This window comes from Diplotaxodon limnothrissa, linkage group LG14, assembly GCF_057381915.1.
Source record: "Diplotaxodon limnothrissa isolate DT_005_m linkage group LG14, D_limnothrissa_male_GT1.1, whole genome shotgun sequence".
NCBI lineage: Eukaryota > Metazoa > Chordata > Actinopteri > Cichliformes > Cichlidae > Diplotaxodon > Diplotaxodon limnothrissa.
The window spans coordinates 13900282-13915305 of record NC_140609.1 but is presented as its reverse complement, the minus strand read 5'-3'; the positions used below and the strand labels follow the sequence as shown (position 1 = coordinate 13915305).

General features: G+C 44.1%; 1 protein-coding gene across 1 annotated transcript; it reads left to right on the top strand.

Moving 5' to 3' along the window:
* The first annotated feature begins 494 nt into the window (after positions 1-494).
* Positions 495-3215, top strand: fzd9b (frizzled class receptor 9b). The gene has a single exon (XM_085371649.1). The coding sequence runs from the start codon at positions 964-966 to the stop codon at positions 2719-2721; it is 1758 nt and encodes a 585-aa protein (XP_085227775.1). The 5' UTR covers positions 495-963; the 3' UTR covers positions 2722-3215.
* The last annotated feature ends 11809 nt before the right edge of the window (positions 3216-15024 follow it).

Below are 15024 nucleotides of genomic sequence, written 5' to 3'. Positions count from 1 at the left end.
CAGGTTTACTTGGCACATTACTAATGAATGACCAAATGCATGAATACCTTTTATGTATTTTCACACTGCAAACATGTAGAATAGCCTGCTGTAAAAAAAAGAAAAAGAAAAAGAAATCCATGGTATCCTCATTACTGCATGTAAGTTTTTATTATTATAGCTGTTCCTGAGTGAGATTTTTTGCCTTTTTTAACTGCTGCCCTACGTCGTGTTTTGAAAAGTTGCCAAATAAGTGCAGCAGCTTTTCTGTCACATCGATAATTTTGTTTTTTACTCGAGTGTGCAAACGACTATATTCGTCGTGACATTGCAGCTTCCCCCCACCCTCCAGGCAAAGCGCCTGAAAGGGTAGGCATACTATTCAGGGCAGAAATGTCAGAGGTATTTGACCATCCTCCAGCATCTGTCTGATAATTTTCCTTGTGTAGTGCTCGGGCTGAAATGTGAGCGTCACGGAGCGCCCACCCTCCTCCTCCTCTTCTCCGTCTCTCCCTCAGTGAAGTCCCACTGAGCGGCTTTCAAACTTCAGTGTCGAGCCTGAAAGCGGAGGAGGAAGAGCTGGAGCCGACAAACAGCCTCACAGCAGCTCAAACAGCCGCTGTGATCGCTGCCTCTCTTTTTCTCTTCGCTCGGTCCACTTTGAGGATTTACGCACAGCTCCCCGGCGTTTGATTTTACGATTTTTGTTTTTGTTTTCGTTCCTCAATCTTGTATCGAAGTTTCTGTCACGTTTTAGTCACGGACCTTTATCTCGGCAGACTGTGGGAGTAACCGCTTTAATTCAGGACTAAATCATAACAGCGAGCCGCTCCGAGTGCAGCTGGGGAGGTTTTCTAACGGAGAGCTGACTGAATTTCGACCTGCCCTCGACATGGGGAAATAGCGGGGATCTTCTCTACCCGACCCCGTGTGTCTTCTGAAAGACAGAGACCCCTTTTTTTTCTTTTCTTTTTGGCCGAAACGATGAGTATGGACGGCTGTCCGCTGAAGGTGGTGATTTTTTTGTGGTGTCTGCTGGTGATTTCGGGTTCCAGCTTTGAGATTGGCTCCTACGACCTGGAGCGTGGCAGACCGGCCAAGTGCGAGCTCATCACGATCCCCATGTGCCAGGGGATCGGCTACAACCTGACCCGGATGCCCAACTTCATGGCCCACGACGACCAGAAGGAGGCTGCCATCAAACTGCAAGAGTTTGCCCCCCTGGTGCATTACGGCTGCCATGTGCACCTCCGCTTCTTCCTCTGCTCCCTCTTCGCCCCCATGTGCACGGACAAAGTGTCCACCTCCATCCCCGCATGCAGACCCATGTGCGAGCAGGCCAAGGAGAAGTGCGCTCCCGTCATGAAGAAGTTCAGCTACACCTGGCCGGAGTCACTTAATTGCGAAAAGCTGCCTACCAGGAATGACCCCAACGCTCTGTGCATGGAAGCCCCGGAGAACGAAACCAGGACGGAGGGGAAGAAAGGGGAGGGCATGCTTCCAGTGCCCCCTCGCCCCAGGCAGCCGGGCACGGGCAACAACCGCTCTCCGGGCAGCGTGGGTTCCTGCGAGAACCCAGACAAGTTCCAGTTTGTGGAGAAGAGCCAGTCTTGCGCTCCACGCTGTTCCCCTGCTGTGGATGTCTTCTGGTCTAGGCAGGACAAAGACTTTGCTTTCATTTGGATGACTGTGTGGTCCATCCTGTGCTTCGTCTCCACCGCTTTCACCGTCCTGACCTTCCTCCTGGAGCCTCACCGCTTCCAGTACCCAGAGCGACCCATTATCTTCCTCTCCATGTGTTACAATGTCTACTCCGTGGCCTTCATCATCCGCTCAGTGGCTGGGCCCGAGAACATCGCCTGCGACCGTGAGCACGGCGAGCTGTACATCATCCAAGAGGGGCTGGAGTCCACCGGCTGCACCATCGTCTTCCTCATCCTCTACTACTTTGGCATGGCCTCGTCTATCTGGTGGGTCATCCTCACCCTCACCTGGTTCCTGGCTGCAGGGAAGAAGTGGGGCCACGAGGCTATCGAAGCTCACAGCAACTACTTCCACATGGCTGCTTGGGGGATCCCTGCTCTCAAAACTATCGTCATCCTCACTATGAGGAAGGTGGCTGGAGACGAGCTGACGGGGCTGTGCTACGTAGGAAGCATGGACTCGGGCGCCCTCACGGGCTTCGTCCTGATCCCTCTGTCATGTTACCTCATCATCGGCACCTCCTTTATTCTCACGGGCTTCGTGGCGCTCTTCCACATCCGGAAAGTGATGAAAACCGAGGGCACCAACACGGAGAAGCTGGAGAAGCTCATGGTGAAAATCGGCATCTACTCCATCCTCTACACCGTGCCGGCCACCTGCGTCATAGTCTGCTACTTCTACGAGAGGCTCAACATGGACTACTGGAAGCTGAGGGGGCTGCAGATGAAGTGCGGATCTTTCAACGGACCCGGCAGCGACTGCTCGCTTCAGACGTCCGTGCCCACAGTGGCCGTGTTCATGCTGAAGATCTTCATGTCGCTGGTGGTCGGTATCACCAGCGGGGTGTGGGTTTGGAGCTCCAAGACCCTGCAGACCTGGCAGGGCCTGTGCAGCAGGAAGCTGGCAGACAGGACTAGTAGTAGGAAACCCTGCAGCGGTGTCAGCTGCGGCAGCACACACTGCCACTACAAATCTCCTGCTGTGGTTCTGCACATGGCCAAGACTGACCTGCACTCAGACAACCCCACACACGTCTGAGATTGAGCACACACACACACTCACACACCTTTGCCCTGTGTAAGGAGCTGCTAAAAGACTTAATATGAAGATGAGGCATTGAATTGAACTGTCACTTACTTCTGTGCTGCTGCCAAGGGACACGAAGCTACACCATGAGAAACTATAAACAGTATTCAGTGCATAAAGGGAAAAATGTTCAGTATTGCTATCCATATGTTTCCTGTTCATAGTGTTCTGTGCAGTAGACATGCCCGGTGTTGCAAAGAGAGGGAAAAAGAGACTCGTAGGGGAGGTATGTTGGGAAATATTAGCGTATTCTCCTCCCTGAAAGTGGCATGATTAACTGTATAAATGTGTATAAATGTGTTATTTATTGTCAATATATTTAATTTAAAGTTCACCTTGGCTCTTACAGGATTTGTTGTTTAGATACATTTATTAAAAAGGTCGTGGGAAATCAAGTGCCTTTTCTAAGACCTCTGGTTCTGGCCTTTTGAAGGATAATAAATTTGCGGAACTCATCCTCAACTTTCTTGCCTTCTTGTTGTTTTGATGACCGTTTAACAGTTTCAGCAACCTTTAATAAGTTTTCGTGGCTACAGATGATTGTTTGAATAGATTTCGTAGCTTTTCTTCTTCAGGGATTTTTTTTTTTACAGCAGGACTGCTGCCGCGTGTGTTGTCTTCCAAAGCGCAGGCTACATCCCAGAGGCGTCCCCGACAATAATCCTCAAAGAGAATTGCTGATGAATAGAGTGACAAACCGTGGCAAGTATTAATGTTTGCATCATCAGAGGAATATATTTAATTAATAGCTGTTTTAATCCTTCCGCCGAATCGCTGTTGTTGCCCTCTCGCTGCTCTATTTGATCCCCGTGCAAACACTCGGCACTTTGATGTGAGAGGACAGACCTGAAGTGGATTTCAGCCTTATTGCATGGTTTCACTGACAGATTGAAGCTTAGCGCACGCGGCCAAAACTGTGGTTGCTCATCGAGTAGATGGATTATTAACTTAATATTCGAGTTTATATGCGGCTTGTGTCTCTTGGAGCCTGCGCTTGTGATATGAATTAAGGAATTCCGCTAAGCAGTGCATTTTGTTTGGCTAAAGCAACGACGTGCTCTCAGAAACTGACACGAGGTATAAATGATCACTGGCTGATTCAGAGAGAAGGTATGCATAGCATTATTTTTCATTGAACAAATACTCTAAGTTGGTCCTCTGCAGCTAACTTTTCAGTAATAAACCTGATTTTAACTGTGCATGAGCGCTACCATCTCCTCACACGGTCCATAAAAAAGTGAAAATAAATAGCTTTTACATTACTGGACTTTAACAGTGTAAGCGCAAACGTAAACTGCAACCACACACACACACACACACAGCAAGTTGTGTGGAAATTAGTGTTTGACAGCGGTGGAGTTTATTATGTTTGTGTGTAATTGTGTGCTGTGTCACCACAATCACCAGCAGCAGCAGGAGCAGCTTGTGGGAGTGATAGTTTGGTAAAAGTGGGATGACCAGGAACGTTACCGGGATGTGAGCTGGGTGAAGCAGGGGTGAGCTCGCTGACCATCTCCGCACATCTAAAAGTTGTGTCGTTTGCATTTTTTTTCTCCACCGCTTGAATTTCAGCCGAGTCATTAAGGATGTAATACAGCTTGTTCCACTGTTCAGTTATGACACGCACAGCATTTTTAAAATCAAAGGCAAGTTGTGTCTCTGCAGTAAATTAACCACATTTCCACTTGGCGTGGTGGTGTTGTCGTGGATTTGTGCAACGCATGAGTTAACTTAAATTACTTATTCCTTCCTTCGTTGGAAGAAGATGTGGGTTAACTACCAATATCCTCCCCTCTTTTGTTTTCATTGCTCAGCCATTGTAGATGTTGTCCACGGTTTTGGCAGGCGAGCGCTGCGAGTCCTGGACTCTGACACTGTGTGGATCACATTTAACTATTAAAAAGAGCTGTTTTGCTTGGAGAGCCCTCGCGGCCCGAGGCTCGGCTGGTGGTGTTTTTAGGCCACATGTTCCAGTTCACGAGCGACTGATCGGGGGCGCGTGCTTCCTCCCCGGTTCACACTCCAGTGACATGACCCAGAGAGGCCAAACACTTGCCGTGTGAGACACAAACCAGCTTGTCCCACCTGCGCTGAGCTGCTCTGATTAGATAGGAGCTGCAGAGGGTTAAGCCCCTCTTGAGCTTTTTTTAAATATATTTTTCCATGTAGTGCTGAATAAAAAGCCTCTTTTTTAAAATAAAAAAGTGGGGCCAGCAACAGCGACAGGATGTCTTTAATGTGTTTCTTTTCCACAAGTATGAAGTCTATCGCTGCATTTCCAGGTCACTGAGAGCTATTTTTAGCTCTTTTCTTTCACAGAGGAAAGGAATCACACAGCACAGCGCTTCAGATAGAGGCACGAACGAAAGAAAGGTTCATTCCAAAAACAGTTTGTTTGAGCTGTGGTTCTTTTGGCGCCAGATATGTGGCTGCCGGGAACACCTTGCCTTCACACACGCATACAAATGCGCACACACCTGAGGTCTGCGGGGCTGGAGGAGCGCCAGCCAATCAGCAGCAGGCTTGTTTTGAAGAAGACCCCACCCCATCTCCAGTAATGTCCAATTTCAGGAGTAAGTAAGCCCGGTCTCGCTCGAAAGATTTAGTTTGGCTGAGGCTCGGCACTGTTTTTCTTCTCCTCTGGCTCAGGAGGTTAAATAGTGTCAGAGTCAGTCGCACTGAGCACCAAGTTTGTCTGGGCCAAGAGTGAGGCTACTCCCAGAAAAGGCAACACTTTTCCCTTATAGGTTTCTCAGGGAAATTTCATTGTGTGCCTGAGAGCTTTACAGAGTATTTATTGATTCTGTTTATCCGGGATTTGTACAATTTGTTTTCGACTAAAAGGCGTAAAAACACCTCAGCGGTTATCCCGCTTTAGCTGCTGACACTGTGTTTTTGTCTGCTGAGGAGAAATCCCTCCATCTGGTCATGGGTCTGATTAAAGGCGATCATTATGGCATCAGTATGCCTCCCTCATAGACTTAAAACCCCTGCCCAACCCTGAGGGTAAAAAGAGAAAATAAAGCATCCTTCATTACCCTGCCCTCCCTCCCTTCTGCAGCCCCTCACCCCCCTTGAGCACTATCCCTTTCCTGTGCTGTTTTGATGTGTAAATGAGCGCATTGAAAACCTGCAGGCCCCCAAAGAGATGCTTTCCATGAAAATGCGGCAGTCAGAGAGCACCAAAGTTCACACAGCTCACCAGTCCTCGCAACCGGACTCCAATCAGACGCCCAGTACACGCACAAAAACCACACAACGCGACCGCGCGCGCATGCTGATATCACGGCCCGCGCGGCGACCTCTGAGGCAAGTTTGATGGTGACTTTTTGTCTAAAATGAGGATTTCAGTGTCAAGTGGCAGAGGAAGAGATTGAGGGGCTGAGGTTTTCCAGCCGGTTTAATGAAAGCAGGCAGACTGAGAGATGAAAAGCCGTTTTGCAGAGGGTTTCTTATTGTTTAAGAACCTCTAATGTAGCACAGAGGGAATGCTTAAAGGTGTTTTCACCATTCAAAATTACTGTGTCATACATACATCTGTTGGAGGTTTGTATACAGGTACTGAAAGTCCATCTCCAGTTACCTCTCTGTGTTGTTTGAGAGATATTTTTAAGGATAAAGTCCAGCTGTTGCTCGTCCAAGTTCACGTCAATATTTTCAGTGCTGCTGTCTGGGGGAAAAAGGCCCATCTGCCCATCTGGAAAGAAAGTCAGTTTGTATTTAAAATATTATCCATTACCTAGAAGGTTTGGTCAGTTTTAACAAGTCAGATATTAAATATCCATATCACACTGACCTGATATTTATTACTCTGTGGATCGCAGTCTCAGCTGTAACTGTGCTTGATGTGAGCTCAAGGACACGTACCTTCAGTCTTCATCCTTTCATCTTCATCTAACGAGGGTAGAGACACGAACAAGAGGAAGTGTTCCTTTGAATTAAAATCAGAATGAACTATGAATTAAACATCGTCCAAAAGGGACTCAAATCAACATTTAAAACTTCAATGAAGAGCACGCAGGCACAGCAACAATCTGCAGCACGGCTTACAAGCGGGTGCACACGTTTGTGGCGTTGTTGAGATGGCAAAATTACAGAAAGAAGCTAAAGTTTTGTTTCAGGACCTTAACAAGGAGTGTCGACTCGCTCCGAGATATAAGAGGAGTTAAATATAATAAGGAGCAGTGAGTGAGGAAAGCTCACGGTAAGGAAAAAAGTAAAAATGGGTGACTATTGTTGTATTGAAATCATAATTAATAATGCCCTTACTTCACTCTTTAGCGTCATCCACTGACACTAAAGAGTGCACAAGAAACAGGAAGTGACTGCACCTTTCAGACACCTGGAAACCAATGAACAGCCACAACCTCTAGGAGAGAACTCTTCTGCAGCCAATCACAGTCCATCCAGGAGTGACTGCAGTCACTCAGATAACTACAGCATATCTAAATTATAAATTAAGAGAGACTGGCAACACATTGGAATCAATTGGAGTTAGTCTGTCCAATGGCAGCTCATCTCTTTGCAATAGGAAACTCGGTTCAACTGGTTGCCAACTGGTTGTTTTCTGGTTTTACTCCCATAGGAAAGCAAGGTTATCAAGACTACTGTTTAAGCCCATTCCTGCATTAACTATGTTGTTATTTGTGGAGGATTTCTGAATTGTCTGTTCCCGGTCTGCAAGTTTCTGGTTGGACGCTGAAGTAGTTCATGTGAATTTCTGTTTATTGGGATCTTCTATGTATGTAGACATCAGATTTGCAATTTTCAGTGATTTATTACAGACACACTGCTGTATTATCACAAACAGACTGCATGCTATTATCAACTTGACCCCATTCAAACACAAACTGATCGCAGACTTCATCTTTTATCATCTTCCTGATGCATCCAAGTGGCTTCGAGGAGGACAACTGAATGATCGCAGACCTGGTCTCCGTCTGTGAAGCAATCATTTCAAATGCAACAAGACTACAAGTCCATTGTTTCCCTAGTGCTTAATATCCAATCCGACCACATTGGACCTTCGGGTTGTTCCAAGTCCAGGGATGAAAAAATGACAATGTTTTGTAAAATCCACTCTTTGTGATGTTCAGAGTTATAGAATTAGTGAGAGCTACAATCATTATTCTCAAACGTGTTGCTGTTCTGAAAGGGTGTATTTTAACTCACCCTATGATCTTCTACTAGAGTGAACCAGTACGTGATCTCCTGGTTTATAAAACTGCCAGTTTTGCCACAGGTCTCTAGAGCGGGACCTCTATCTGAAATATTCAAGACACCAAAGACAAAAGATGGTTTGAGCAAGTGGCATTACCGAGAGGATATGGTTCTAATTGTGAAGTTACTTTGGGACAAATTAAGTTAAAGATGTCAAAAGTGCAGGGAAAACAGCGCTGTAGGTCAGAACAAATAAAAACATAAGAGTAGGAGCACTTTACAGGAAGTGAAAGTTTGAAGAAAAAGTTTCCAGCTTTTTGCTGTATCTTTTTTTAAATATATATTTTTTTGTTTTTTCACGTCCTTTGATCAATAAGCAGAAGACAGAGAAGTAAAGCTTTCTCATCCCTCTGTACTCATTCCTGTGCTCCGTCTGCCTGTGGCTGAAGGAGAGATGAATCAGTGAACAGAGGGAGGTTCCACCGCTCGCTCTCGCTCTCTGAAGCCAACAGCATTGCTGTGATCACTGTTAATCTCCTTTGCCACTCTGCTGCCATCTCCTCAAATACATTCATCTCATTTCCAATAGCGTTCGCAGCCTCTTCTTCCTTTCTAATTAGGCACCGTCAAGATTTCAGAAGTCACCCTTTGGTGTTCTGCAGTAAGCGAGATGGCTCTTTGAGCAAGGGGGTCAGCCATGGCAAGTATTTGTTTGAGGGCTAAATCACAGCAGGCCTTTCATCATGTTGTTATGTTGCACGATCAGAGGCTTGGGATTATGTAGGTCAGACGTTGGAGAGTGAGAGCACCCCTTTTGTAGCTGCCATTTTTATTCAGTTGCTAGGCAGCACCCGCTCTAATCTCTTGTACCAAAGAGTCTCTCCCCAGAGAAAAAGAGAGGGAGCAGGAGTTACAAAGGACGGGAAAAAATGTGAAAAAAAGCATCAACAAAGAACACAAACCCATGCAAGGACTGCTTTTAGAAACACTCTAAAGGGAGGGAGCGGAAATGGACAGGATGTGGGAGTCTAAGCTCGGCCCTGAAACCTGCTCTGGCCCTCCTGAACATCTTTAAACCCCTGTGGACTGTTTGTGCCATTGACTCGCTAACTAAAGGATCAACAACAGCGGGCTACATTCAGCATTTGAATCTGTGGCACTCTTGCTTAACGCCGGGAAGCGAAAACTTAACAGCCTTCAGTTCTCGAGTCTAGCTTTTCAAAACAAGTGGAACAGCTCCAGTGGGTCAGTCAAAGCAGGACAGTTGATGAAAGTCACAATGTTGACACAGATTTTCTGTCAGCGAGTGCCAAAATGGATCAGAACCGCTCAGATGTGGAGCTCGGTCTTCTGGCAAAGTGTGTCTGCTGTCGCGCTGCTGCTGCTGCACCCCCATCCTAAATGTGCTCATGTCACGCTCCGCCATCAAAGGCTCACCCCTCGGCTCTGTGTTCTGAGAAAAGGAGGCACACCACCCCCCACCCCCACCCACTGATCCTCCCCTCCCCCCCCAGCCCCGGGCTCAGTAAGGATCTGCTATTCTCCGTTGCATTTCATACGCTTTGATTTGGAGTTTTGAAGTTTGTTCTTGTCTGCCTTTTTTCCTCTCTATTTTTTTTGACTTAGTTCTATTTCATATTGACTGTTTTGATTCATGAAGTTTTCAGATGATGAATGCTCTGAAAAACTGGCACTGCAGCACTGATGGCTCTAATGCTGTCTGTAATCGCATACGCCTGCTCTCAGTCAGTGAGCCTTTGCAATGACAAAGAAGGCCAATAAACTGTATGCAAAACAATGAGTTAGTCTTAATCTCAAACATTTACATCCTTGCAGGGAGTGAGATGAGAGGACTGCTAGGCGACCTCTGCAGATTTAGCATAAAGTCTGAAAAGTTACTTATTTGCAAAGTTGCAAGCCTGCTGTTTTTGTTGAATATTTTCCAGATTTTCCTTCTACAGTGTATTGACTCTCTTGGCAGAACTGAGATGAGCACTAGTACCATCGTTATATCTGTATTCAAACAATAAGCTGCTAGCTAGTAGCTTAGCAAAAGTCCTTGAGACACCACTCATTTCTTTAGATTTTGCCAGGAAAATGGGTCCAGAGATTTATTCAAATGTGCAAATACACAAAGAAATACAATATGTGTAAATATGTTAATCATAGCCTTAAAAGTATACGTTTTTGGAATTTCTTTAAGTATGACAGGAATGCACTGTCATGTCTAGAAATAAAGCTGCTACCAATCAGACACTTTCCAGGTGGTTTTCTGAGTTCATAATTTCATCAATTTTGACAAGATCCCCAAAACCACTGGCTGAAATGCAGCTCAAGAAATCAGAAGCCTCCACTGTGTTTTATAAATGGCTACAGACACTCACTGTTGTACTTGACCTCCTCCATACATCGTGACAACAAACTGAACTAAAATTTTAAGTTTGGATTAATCGCTCCATCACACCTGTTGTCACTGATTTTCAGTCCAGTTCTTGTGTAATTTGGTATGCGTCAATCTTTTCTCCCTGTTTCCCTTCCTTAACAATAACTTCTTGACAGCTTTCCGCCGAGACCATTTCTGATGAGGCTTCAGTGAATCAACTGAAGGGCCAGATGCATCTCTCAGGTTCTGTGTCAAGTCTTTCCTGTATTTTTTCCCATTTCTTAAAGACATGACTTCCAGATACTGTTTATCTGGTGTAAATAGTTTTTCAGGCCTACCCCTTCTTTTTCTTTTTTCCTCCATTTATTCAGTTTCATCAATTTTTGAGGATAGGAAATGTTTTCCACTAATAGCTCAATGGGGAATCCCCTTATTGGCATCATCTGCCTGTGTTATCTATGGCATCTTTCCTACATTAAACAACAAAAAAAACAAAAAAAATGGGGCCAAATCGTGTGTATAGTAATACAATTTTAAATTAGCTGAGTTGTCTGCGATCTGTTGACTCAACACACTGCTTCATAGTTCAAATTAGTTTCCTTTTTATATTGACTCATCAATGAATGACTCATAGGTCAGCATTAAGCAAACATAAAAATCGTCATCTAAAAGGTAAAAGTAGTGGACTGAAATTTGGTGAGAAAGCATCCAGTGCCCAAACTAAAAACCCTGAAAGACCTTCAGAAAGCCTGAAGAATTATTGATCAAGAGCATTTAAAAAACTACAAGTCTGGCTGCTTAGAAGCAAAATATACAGCAATGAGGGGTGGCCTAAGACTTTTGCACATCACTTTAGTTGATAGTTAGACTGGAAACAAGTGTGAGCAAGTAAGAAAATCTGCAAGCCAGTACCTCTAAATCTCTGTCATTAACATGCTATTATAAATTTTATTTCCATAAAAAAATCACAAGTCTGAAACTATTTTACCATTAGTCTTTTGCAAAGCTAAGCTAACTGTTGGCTATCTTTGTAATTAGCAAATATTTCACAGAATTACACGCACAAAAAAATTGTAAGTCAATAGTTTCTTGTTTTCTTAGAGTAAAAGAAAGACTAGAGTAAGAGAAAGACTAGTACCACTCTGTCTTTTTGCTAAACATGACGCTAAAGCTAGCCACCCGCTACCTAGCAAAGAGATTGGAAAGAAGGGAAAACAGTGAGGTTTGACTTATCCAAACAAGATGCGGTTTCAAGAGAGGTTCTGTTCAAATATTTTTTACAAAAAGATTATATAAATTTGATGTAAAATCTTAATTAGCAAGATTTAAATGTTTTCTTTGTCACCTGTTTCCAGTCTTTATGCTAAGCTAAGCTAACCGGCAGGTGGATGGAACAAGGCTCAAACTGACGCTACATAACAAATGTTGAATTATCACTTTAAAACAGAGGGGTGATTTTACTCCACCAGACTTAATTGGCTAATTAAAGCGGCGCTGTGTGAATGGTGCCTGTTATTGTGGGTGTGTGTGGAAAGTTGAAGGGTGTAGGGGGAGTCCTCAATATAACACCAATGGGAACAGTTTTCTAGCCTGGCTTCTGTTCTTTGTTTGCAAGAATGAGTGCGTTAATTAACTTGCGTGTTTGGCACTTTATGCAAGTATCCGCTCAGGTTGCCCGGGATTATTTGTATTCTGTAAATAAAAGGAGAATTTATTGAATAGGACATTTTGGGGCAGTTCAAACACATTTATCCAAAAAACAACTTTCCTATCATCAATTAAGCCCCTTTCTAGCCAGCACTGTTGACTCAGGCTGATCACTGTACATTAGCCAGTCTGCGGAGTAAAAGGAACCAGCTGGGGCCACACTCACTCCAACACTGGACCTTTTGTCAAGGTCTGAACCCCCTACAAGTAAAAGAAAAACCTTGTTGTATAAGACATTGCTCCTATTGTGGCGTGTTAAAGCTGCCATGCCAGGTCCAACACAGTGCTGAATAAACTGCGGTTTGTGTACATACTGTAACTGTAGGCTGTGGAAACGGAGTGAGGCAACGGTCTGTGATGATCTTGGCGGCTGGTGAGGATTTGGCATGCAGACCAAGGGCTACAGCAGCAGTACCACATGCGGCCTTTTCCCTCGGGATAATAACTGCCTGTGGAGGAGAGAGGGAGAAAACCTGCAAGGATCAGCCTTCCTGTTCACACCCCATCATGCATGAGCTGGCAGGATCCTTGTGTTGTTATGGTCATGAGACATTTCCTGTGTGTGTTTTGGGGTTGCATCTGGGCTTGTTTACAGCCTAGGCTAGAGCCTCATTAAGTGGAACATGGTACTAGGCGGATGTGGCGGGGGGGGCTCAAGTGCCTATTAGTGGGACCAGTCTGTAGCCCCAAACCAGAACCCAACTGGGCCAGGTGCTTCAGCTGGGTTTCCAAAATACAGCCAAACATGGCGAAGGAAAGCTTACTCATTAGAAAAGTGTGCAATTAATTTAAAAAACCAGCACATGTATCATCCACGGAGGCCTCAGATGCAGAATTAAATAATGCTGGTGATATTCTGTGTTTCATTTCTTAACACATGCTTAACACACTTCACACCATCAGACTACTAATCACAAATTTCTGATCATAATATTTAAGCTTTTGGAATAGAAAGAATAAATGGTTTGTGTGCATTTGTTGAACACTAATTCCAGCTGTGTATATTAATACATAACACCACATTTATTTTTTAAAGTTCAGAAGTTCAAAGGAGGACCCGAAAATAAAGATGCAAAGTGTGCACGACGCCAGGTTGCAAAAACAAAGAGTGAGGCCTAATTTCAGAAAAACAGACTCACAGAAGTCCAGCCCAGTTCAGTAAAAGGTCAACCAAAGCAGCAAAAACAGGTACAAAAATCTCGAGTCAAGGCATCAGCTGAACCACAGGGGGACTGGCAATCTCAAAACAACAGCCAGGCGGAGCTTTAAACTGCCTATGTTACAGAAAAATGTGATTATAGTGCATTACTTTTTAATGTGTTAGAGCCAGCGCGAGTAAAGCTGTGTGTGGATAACTTAGGACAAACTTTTCTTTTGTTTCTTTAAATTACTTACAGAAAATATTTAGGTTGCAGTTATATGATGATGACTTAGAGTGCAATCGCTTGAATTCAAGGAGCTGAACAAAACAATGTATTTTAATACAGTCCCATTTGCAGGGAGTCAAATGAAAACCGGCTGCCCGAAGTCTGAAACCTATGGATCTCAATAACTAATGAGTTTTCTTTTTTGTGATGCCTTGCCAGGTCTTTCCTTCTGCTGTCTTCAAGTGCAATTCAGCTCAGTTATGTTGTGATGAATCTGTTCCTCCTTCTTTAATGTTCCTCCTTCTTTACCTAAAGCCTAAAAACCCCAGGTTTCTTCCTGAGTATCTTTTGGGCTAGTATTTATCTGCACTTTGAAGCACAGTCCAATCAACATTCCCTCATTTGGAGGAGTCCGAGCTGGAAGTAAAGCTCCGTACACATCGCAGCTCATCATTTCTGTCTTCTGTCAAATCACTAATAAACACGAGTGACCCAGCGCCACTGGAAGCTGTGCGTGTCCATACATCACACTGGCTCCAGTGTGTTTTACAGAGGATGCGTCATTCTCTTTAAGATATCCAAAGAATGCAGTTCCAGCGCCGGTCTGCTGTTTTAGATGTTTTTGCAGAGCCTAATCTGTTTTTTTCTGTTCTTGCAGCTGATGGCTGGTTTTTCTTGTTTTCCCTTTAAAACACCCTGCCACATAGTGAGCGCATTCTTCATTTGATTTTAAGTATTATATATCTGAAGAGGTCTTTGCCATGGAAAGGATCCCATGATCATCCTCCACTCCTATCTTCAGTCAATATCCGGGCCTTTTTGTGTTGTTGTTGTGTTTCCTTTTTCCATCCTTTTTGCAGCCCGAGGACTTCTCTGCTAAAAGAGCTTCTACTACAAGTTAGGCTGAGAGAGTTTCCTAATTCAAATGTTAAACCCCTAATCACATGCTGACATTTTAACTGCTTAACTAACTGATAAAAAGGCTACACTTGTACAAAGAGCATATTTTCCAGTTATATTTAAGCCCCGGGTGTCAAACTTATATTACATCAATTGTCAGTGTAAAGATGTTCAACTACACATTTAATCCCTGAGATATCTTAATAAATAAGATGAAGAGGTGAAATTACACCATCACATTTCAATTATTCTACATGATAAATGTGTACAATTACAGAAAAGGTTCTGGTAGCTCACTGCCCGGACTGTTTCGTATGTCTAAAACTTGAACTTTTAACCAAAATTTCTGTATTAGCCAATTAAAAGCATGATTTTTTTTGTCATGTCGTTTGTTTTTATATTATTAAACTACTTTGGTGTAGTATAAATGCCTGTGAGGGAGGTCTTTATCAGCAGGAAAAGCAGCTGTCAAACTTCAAAAAGTTCAAAAATGAATTCCCGCCTTCATGTTTTCCCAAAACTGTCCAGTGGTCTGGATTGGAGTCTTTGCTGGGTCGATTCTGGCCCCAGGGCCTTATGTTTGTCATCTCTATCCTGGACGGTGACTCAGTCTAAAAACTTGTGGCACAACACAGGCAGGTGATCCAGCTGGCGGGAACAAGACAAATGCACAAAGTAAAACTAAACATGAAACACAAGGTAAAAACAAAACAATTCCGGGTTTTAGAAATTCAGTAC

What these genes read in the sequence shown, in the direction of transcription:
- fzd9b (XM_085371649.1), top strand. Translation starts at nt 964, where the DNA reads ATGAGTATGGACGGCTGTCCGCTGAAGGTGGTGATTTTTTTGTGGTGT.